The sequence below is a fragment of the Merops nubicus genome, unplaced genomic scaffold (genome assembly GCF_000691845.1).
Source record: "Merops nubicus isolate BGI_N331 unplaced genomic scaffold, ASM69184v1 Scaffold29026, whole genome shotgun sequence".
Classification (NCBI taxonomy): Eukaryota; Metazoa; Chordata; class Aves; order Coraciiformes; family Meropidae; genus Merops; species Merops nubicus.
Window position 1 is genome coordinate 1 of NW_008616039.1, and position 9,116 is coordinate 9,116.

At 35.8% G+C, this 9,116-nt stretch overlaps 1 protein-coding gene across 1 annotated transcript; it reads left to right on the forward strand.

The window, feature by feature from the left end:
• Positions 1-826: 826 nt before the first annotated feature.
• On the forward strand, positions 827-7,604 carry LOC103775290 (protein diaphanous homolog 3-like; the record flags this gene model as incomplete). The annotated part of the gene is made up of 5 exons (XM_008942737.1): positions 827-957; positions 6,259-6,333; positions 6,417-6,486; positions 6,862-6,998; positions 7,465-7,604. Coding segments are annotated over 5 exons (553 nt in total), but the record flags the coding sequence as incomplete, so codon positions are not given.
• Between the last annotated feature and the right edge of the window lie 1,512 nt (positions 7,605-9,116).

Below are 9,116 nucleotides of genomic sequence, written 5' to 3' on the forward strand. Positions count from 1 at the left end.
CACGGGGCACCCCGAGTGCCTGGGGCAGGTGGCTGCGCCTCGCCGGGGCCTCCCGCGGGGGGAGTCTGGCCTGGAGCGGGGTGGCTGCTGCCTGGCTGAGTGTCGGTAGGGGGCTCCAGGGCTTGGGACACTGACTTCAGATGGGTCAGATGAGACTCTGAAATACCATTCTAGGGCATTCTTAAGTCTGACTGGGCTCCTGTCCCATGTCACCTTTTCACTCCACACATTGCAGTTCATTATATTAAATTACTTACAGAATATCTCCTAACCATCTTAATTATATGCCCTGTCCATAAGACTGTCCGTATGCTGCTGCCTCAAGAAAGGGGAGGAGGATACTCTGAAGAACAGAGTCAATGCCTCTTAGATTTGCTGTTTTAATTGCAAGTTGCAGAACTACATTAGTTGAGCATAACCATTACTTTCTTTAAAACAGTGTATAGTATGTATCCTTCAGAAAAGCCATTGGTATTTTGAAGTTATTTCAAGCAGCATTTGACATCACAGATGTTTGTAATGCATAGACAGAATCCATTCATTGCAAAAGCTGTTTTTCACTGCATGTGTATTGTGCGTTTCTACATTTGATGCTTGCTGCACTTCACTACCGATTATAAATTTGTTCACAAATTGCCAAAAATTTAGGCAGTATTTGGCATATATATAGTAGATGAACAACTAACAGCTACAGGCTTAGAACTAAATTATATATAAACTTTTTTTCTGCTGTTTTTCCAAGGAACAGAAATGAAGGTTAGCCATTAATCTATTCAAGTTCTATATGTCCCAGATAAAAAAATTAAATGTATTTTCTTTATTTCAGGGAAGTCTCAAGAACAGTCGGAAGATTTCACCCCAAGAGTTTATTCAGGAATTAAAATCTGGGTCAACAGATGAAAGACTAGTCACTTGCTTAGAATCTCTCCGTGTGTCCTTGACTAGTAATCCTGTCAGGTAACATCATTAACACGTTTTGCAGAGATTAATCATATCCTTATTTCTTAATGGGTTAAAATGAGTAGATATGTAGATGTTAATGTTTCAAGGTTTTCCAGTAAATAAACATGTATACAATAGTGAATAGTTGTATCTTTTTTTTTTTTTTTGTCATTCATTATGTATCTTCTGTAGATCTGTTTTGCAGTACTGTTCACTGATCTATACAAGGTAAAGCTAAGGGAATGTAAAATGAGTGTAGTGCAGAACAGTTTGCTTTGTTTTCTAATGCTAAAGTAGTCAAAAGTGTTCTTCAGTTTCATCTCTAAAATATTTTCCTGTGTTGTCTTTTAATTTCTTTTGTGGGGCTGATCAGTAGTGGGAGACAGGCATGTTGGTGCAAGTTTGTTAGCCAGAAAATACATATTTGACTGTATGCTTCTCCTTCTGTCCAGTGTGGCTCTGGCTTTCTTCCTTGCTGTCTTGTAGTAATTTTTGTTGCATCTTTGGGGTTTATCAATACAGAAGAGAGCACATTAGTTTACCTGTGCTTTTTTTCATAAAGAGGCTAACTCTTCAGTAATTATAACTCCTACACTGCTATCAGTCTTAAAGTTTAATTTTTATTTAAACCATGCAGCTTGCTTTGTGCATGCTGGCTTTATTTTATTGAAAGATATTTTTTTTTCTCATCTACTTTATTTACAACCTTTTGGTTTAGAGTTTCTACTTAAGTCAGTGATTGAACATGGGATTTTGGGAAACTTTTAGGTTTAGTTCAAAATAATGCAAGTGAAATGTTAGGGATGCTTATGATGGGACATGATTGAAAAAGGATTAGACAACTTTCTTCTTTCTGCATCTGGCTTGTCAAAGTTGTTGATTTGGGTATTCTGTATGGGTCTTTTCTTCTTTCCTTCTATTAATTTGACCTTGAATTGGATTGTCTTACTTAGAGTATTGAATCTTTCACATGGGAAGAAACATGCTTTACATTAACCTCTGTTCTTCTGACAGAGGGTTTCACAGAAGATATATTTCCTCTGTGAATGTGAAGCTACTTTTTAATATAGTATTGCTTCTCCTTCTTTATTAAAAATCAAACAACAAAACCAACAACCCCATAGAATTTTTATTTGCACTTACATTGATTTAACAAAGAAAACTGCTTGTTAGTATGCATCTGGAAGTAGAAGCAAAATGCATGAAATGTGTGATGAGTTTAATCTCTTCTGTCTCTTCTTGATATGATTGCATAGTTTGGGGTTTTTATATGTGATCCCTTTTGCTACCCTTTCCTACACAACAAGAGAAAAGTTAATCTCCCTCCCCCAAAAAACCAAACCAAACTCAAAGCCATGATCTTGATGAGGTTCTAGTTATGCCTGACAGCACAGTAGAGTGTGATAGGACGTGAAAAGGTGAGGAAGATGGAGAAATTGTATCAGAATAAGGAATGCTGAGGCCTGCTGTGAGAGAATCATGTTGGTCTATACTTGAGACATTTGATAGAGAATGCAAGTTGAATTGGACTATGATGTTGTAATAGAGCATCTGATCAATACTAGAAAATGCAGTGCTCAGTCTTGTCTGCAAGAACAAAGTACAGAAACTTAGAAGCTTTAGAGCAACTGTATATTATGAAATTTTGAAGTATATAGGTTTTCCACAAATGTTTCCCTTTGAGTAAGGCAAGGATTAGAAATTTGTAGATATGCTATGAGTACAGGGAAAAGAGCAAGTGCTTTTGTGCATGGAGAAATAGCAAAATTAATATTTTAATTTTCATAAACTTTATGTATTTTACATCAGTCTTTCAAAGATTTCTAGAAGGGTATGATGCATTGCTGATATCCAAGTATTGCATTGATACTTCTGAGGGAATAGTTTTTTTGACGTGCAAATAGTTCTAGATTGTAACACTGCTTTTAACTTTGTTCAGTCAAATAGAAACTATGGTAGGTAGAAAATTTGACAGTTGAATCTAAGTCCTAAATAGATCATTGTTCGTTAAAATTTAACTTCAGTTTGAAACATTAAGCAGAATGTAAGAGACAACATAAAATAACGTAATGCATGGATTGGAGTGAAACTCACTATTAAGTTACTGGATGCTTGGCCTAAGAGTAGATCTGAACTAGAGAGGTTTGAATTGGAAGGGCAGTGACTATGGCTTACAAAAACACCAGAGAAGGGGCATTTAAGTGGACAGCAGTTTCATAATAAAATTCTCTGCTGCTTGTCCATTAATGCATTATAGTCTATAAATCAAAAAAAAGGATGAAAATAGAACATATGGGTTCTGAAACAGCCTTCTGGTATATTGAGTGGTGCTGAAAAAGACTGTTAAGATAGACCTCCCTAGGCTTAGAGTATTTTAAAATAGCCTCAGTGAAAAACTTGAGTTGTTCTGTAGGCACTATAAAAAAATAGCAAAAATATAACTGTGGCACACTGTTCTTCATACTAAATATTTGTGGAGTAAGCATTTTTTAAACCACCTCCCCCTCTTCCTAATGAGTAACAACAGCAGATGTTCGTTGGATGCAGGTATTGGTGACCTTGATCTTCCTATAGGCAGCCAGATCTTTAAGAACTTGCTTTGACACATGAATACTGAACTCTAGTCCAGCTGCTATAAATTTGTGATTATTTTTAACTCCAACTTTGTTTGATATGGACAATGAAAAATAACTGCTGAAATTTTAGGATTTGATTTTTTGCATATATAATACTTAAGAATAAAATTATACTTTTTTTAACAGGAATTAAGTTTAGATTGGATCTAGCCCGACAATGTTCCCATTTGTGGGCTGTGATCTTTTTGACAATATGTATTTTAGAGGTTTTTGCTGTTTTTCCATTTACTATACTTCAACTTTTTCATCTTGTTGGCCTTTCAGTTTCTAATGCAAGAACTGGTTCTGCAACAGTTTTTTTCAATGAGTTGTTTTTGTAAAATGTGTTTTTTAGTTCACAGAGAAAAATGTGAATTTGGTGATAGTGAGTGGGGTGATCCTGGTACCTGGAGAAAAGTGTTGAAATATATAGCTTACTGCAAAAGGTATTTGTTTTCCATCAGTATAAAAAGAAAGAAAAATGTATCCACTGACCTTGGTCTCTGTTCTTCAGGTAAATAAATGGGGTGTTTTTACCTCGCCATGGGCAAGACAATTCGTCAAATGTGATTCAGTGGTGTAGCTGTACATAGTATTTTGGATAACTGGTTATCTGCAACTATTTCTTCTCCTGTGTAATAGTTGCAGCAGATTTAGCTCTTTTCCTTAAGAGTTCATGTTTAATAAATTGATAACAGGGGCACTGATAGCTTGGTGTTTTGGCCAGACTGACTAAAAGCTGAGTGTTTGTTCTAGGCAGTGCAAGTAATCTTTGTTCTTTTGTGGAAGCAGAAGAAAGGGCAGAAATAATGCAACAGGGGAATGTCTGGTAGGGTTATCTGCAGGTCAGATATGGCCAGTTATATCAAAAACAGTTGACAGTTACTTGCCTAATCCATTTCAGAATGAAATGCCCATCTAGGAAAGAGAAAAATCAGTTTTCATATATATTTTCTATTAGGGGAAAAAGACACAAAAGCATCTGATCTGGTTCTCTCCGACTGTAATTTTAACTCCATTACAGGTCTGTATCAAGCAGTTGTGAAGAACTGTTTAATCCTATTCTGTGGTGGGATTGGAATTACTATGTATCTCAAAAGAACTATTGCATCTCCCTTGTGTTGTTTCCAACAGAATAGCCGATTATTTGTCACTAGTAAGGTTATAGGAATATCTAAATATTCTGGTTATTAATTGGAAGTAGTGATAAGTAACCCAACGCGTACAATGGTGTGTAGATAGAGAAAACAGAAAACAATGGAGAGACTATAATACAAAGTAAAGTGAATGTTGTAGTTCTAGTCTGATTCATGTCTTGATGTTGAACTTCTGAGAGGCACTGAAAGGGTGCCTTGTTTTTATGTAAAGGACTTTATTTTGTTAATACGCAAGAAGACGCTTTCTCAGCCTAAGCTTTTTTAAAGTAGTAATTTGACGAATGCACAGAAACTTAATGGCACTATATACACAACAGAATCCATGTTTTGATCATGAAGATGATGAAAAGAATTACATCTTTATCCTGCTAACTATCTGTCCTTATCAGAGATGTTTTTTTATAGTCAGTTAATAGATAATACTACACTAATTTAAAAGTGAAAAATGCATGGAAGAGATACTCATTATGAAATAATTTTCTGTCTTATTGGCCAAAGACAGTAACAAGGGATCGAAGGACTTGCTTTATGGCAGTAGCATGAAAGCTGACTGAAAGTGTCAAAAACTATTCCTGCCTCTTATGGGAAGAAAAAGATATGCGAGTACTTGTGAATTGATTCCATAACTGGATATTTTAACTTCATCCTTAGAAAAGGAATTTCCTGAGTAAATAGTCCCTGCAGTTTCTCTCCTATAGATGTATTTTTGTTGTCTCTGTAGCCAACTTCTCTTGCCTCCAATGGGATTTTGTCAGAAGTTTGGGGTTTAAAATATCTGCCTTCACAGAGAGGGACGTGTAAAGAGCAAAGTATTCCTTCTGTTATGACTACGAATGGCAGTGTTGTTCATAAACCTTAGGGTTAGGTAATTGATCAAACATAGTTTCAGCAAGACCAACAGTCACATCAAAGGGATGGCTGCAGTACTGCTGTCAGTCATGCAGTTACTTCTATTTGATATCAAGAGTTTTGAGCAATAGTAAACGGGACCCTGAAGGAGCTGTCTCATGCAGAAACAACATACCCAGGTTTAACCTCACCAAAAGATAGTTTTGCAATAGCTGAGATTTTAAACTTGTTGCATTCACTTGGAGATATTCCTATGGATTAATAACTCAAGCAGCCACTTCTGCAATTTCTTTACACTTTTCCTTCCTTCTCTGCCATTTATGGTTAGAATCTGACCTTTCCAGGAGACCTTAGAACAGTGTGTGGTAGAAATATGTTGGTTTTCTTCCCTGCCTCGGCAAGGGTTTTTTGATTACAGCTGTGTGCCAAAGAATGTATAATTGTTAATATTAAAATTGCTAAATTGAATGTCTGAATTGTATTTTAATTTTTTTTTTAAATTTAATGTTACCTAATTGCATCAATGGGTGAATAGAATGCCTCTTGATCTCCTGTTGATTAAAGAGTTAATTTTGGGTTTTAAAAAGATCCAGCTGTACTGCTCTTGTTTATGCTGACAGTTTTCATTCATTGTAACTAAGCTTTGAAATGTCAGGTTTTTTTTTTTTTTAATGTCTTTTTTATTTTCTCCTTAGCTGGGTTGAAAACTTTGGTCGAGAAGGTCTGGGGCTGCTGTTGGATGTTTTGGAAAGATTGGTTGAGACAAAAAAGTAAGGATGACTTATTAAGAAAAGCTGGGAATTTTATATTATGTAAACAGCATTTAATTACACCACATTTTTCATTCATTCAGCCAGGACAAAGTTGTGAAGAGGAGTCAGCATAAGGTTATACAGTGCTTGAGAGCCTTCATGAATAATAAGGTACGGGATTTTATTTAATTTGGAAATCTGAATTACTGCAGTTTTATCAGGTAGTAACTCTGGTCAGTGGGTATACGGCTGTGCCTTTCCGAGAAGAGCGTGTTGGTCCGCTGTTTGAAGTTTTCTGCTACCACTTCCTCTCTTTGGAGATATACTCAGGGAACAGGATAAACTTTTGATCCTGGTGTATGCCCTTAATCCATAAGTAACCCACTTTGGAACTTTCTTGCAATTAATTTTTTTAATTAAGTATTTGATGGACTTAAATGTCATTGGAAATATTTATTTGAGGGAACTGTTGCTGTTTTTCGCAAGAGATTTCATACATTCATTTTGGATTCCCTCCAACTGTTCTTACAATTGTTCTGTTTTTAGTATGGTTTGGAAAGAATTTTGGGAGAAGAGAGGAGCCTTCTGTTGCTGATCAAAGCAATTGACCCCAAACAAACTAATATGATGACGGATATAGTTAAACTCCTTTCTGCAATGTGCATTGTTGGAGAGGAAAACATGTGAGTACAGTACTTAGCAAGAAACAGTAAGGAAATTCTGTGATATCAAAAATTATAGCTATACCTCTATGGAATGCTAAAATTTTCAACTTGGGTTTGAAAGTAATATTTGTACTACATTGTCGGTTTTAAGAATACTTTTTTCTCTGATTTTTATTATGGTCATATCAGTAAGAGTTTTCTTTTTGACATCTGGAGGTACTGGTTAGATGAGAGGTAGTTATGCAGCCATACTTTTGCTTTAATTTTTCTACCATTCCTTTTAAAGTTTCTTAAACATTGTAATCCATTAAGTCATTCTTTGTCTAGAAAAGTCTCCAAAGGAAACAAGTTATGCTTAAACCTCCTAGATTTGTGTAGAAGAAATTGAGGCAAGTTAATACTTTGTCAAGATGGCTCTTCAGAAAACAAATGAATAGCAAGGTTAAGTATCTCTTATGCGTGAAATGCTTTTCTTTTCTTACAGCCTTGAAAAAATTTTGGAAGCTGTAACAGCAGCAGCAGAGGAAAGGAATGTTGATAGATTCTCTCCTATTGTAGAAGGTCTTCAGGATAACTCAGTTCAGCTGCAAGTAAGCAAATTCTTTTCACAAACCTCTTCAGCAAGTAAAAATAAAGTTACTTATTTTTCTGTATTGAATAAGTCCTTACAGTAAAAAGGAGGAGAGTTAGTGTTTCAAATAAGGGTCAAATTTTGGAATGTTATTTGTCATGTTTTGTTAGCTTTTAAAAAATATTGTGGGAAGATTCAGTGTTGAGAAATGGAGTGGTGTTGCAGGTTAATTTGTTGATTTCTATTCACCCAAATCTGACAGACTCTAGGAGTTAAATTTGTAGTGCCTTTTAAAGTAAAGCACGAGTCACATATTCAGGCACAAAATTATTATCTCACTTCTGGTGATTTTTTTCTGAAACTTAAATATTAATAATAATAAAAAAGCATGTTTTTAGGCAACTGCCTTTTTAAAATAATGTTTGAGTCAGCAGGACATCTGTCCCTCGTGCCCACCTTCTGATTTCATGAAATTGCACCCAGAGAATCTGAGGAAAGAAATCTCTCACCTTATTTTCAAATTTCCATTTGCTTTTGTTGGATATAGAGTTTACCACAGAAAGAAAAAAAAGTATTATAGTGCATTTGATTGATCATTATGTATCATTGGTCTAAGAGTGTAGATATTAACTCATTGATTTGAATGTAATTCAGCTGGACCGAACACTGTTCATAATTGTCACTCTTTGTGAATATTAGAAAAATGGTACAAGATGAATCTGAAGTTTGAAAGAAATGATTGTGTTACACCAATACTCTACTGTTAATATTTCTGTATTAAATAGTCCGTGTCTAGCAGTAAAGATTGCCATTTTTTTAATCTGTCTCAGAGAAAAACTAACCTTAAAGAAGTATTTGACAGTGGAGAATCGTTTGTAGCTGAATTATGCCGGTACCAATGGGATTCTCTTTTGAAAAATTGTCCCTCCTTTCTTAGTCACTCTGTCTTCTAGTGGCTGGTGTTGGAAGTAACCTTTAAAGATTGTCTAGATACAACCCCCCTGCCATGAAGGAGGCATCCTTCACTAGATCAGGCTGCTCAAAGCCCCGTCCAACTTGACCTGAACACTTCCAGGAATGGGACATCCACAACTTCTCAGGATACAGTTGGCTCTCTGGGCTGCAAGTGCACATTGCTGGCTCCTATCTAATTTTTTTACCTATAAGTATACCCATGTCCTTCTCTGAAGGGCTGTTATCAATCCACTCATCACTCAGCCTGCACTGATACTGGCAGTTGTCCCAACTCAGATGCAGGGTGTTGCACATACCCTTGTTGGGCTTCATGAGGTTAACATAGGCTCACTTCTCCACCTTGTCAAGGTCTCTCTGGGTGACATCCCTTGATGCTCACATTTTCAGCTTCCAATTGTGATTTCACATCTCTTCATTCTAGAATAGAACTTTTTATAGTTACAGTTACTTATTTACCTTTTTTTTTTGTTTCTAATCTCTGAAAGTTGCCTTATAACTCTTTTAGTAGTCTAGATATTAAGTTGTAGTATAACTTGTTGAGTAAAGAGTCTGTCTTTTTTACCCGGTGTAATGGTTTGAAAACAAACCAG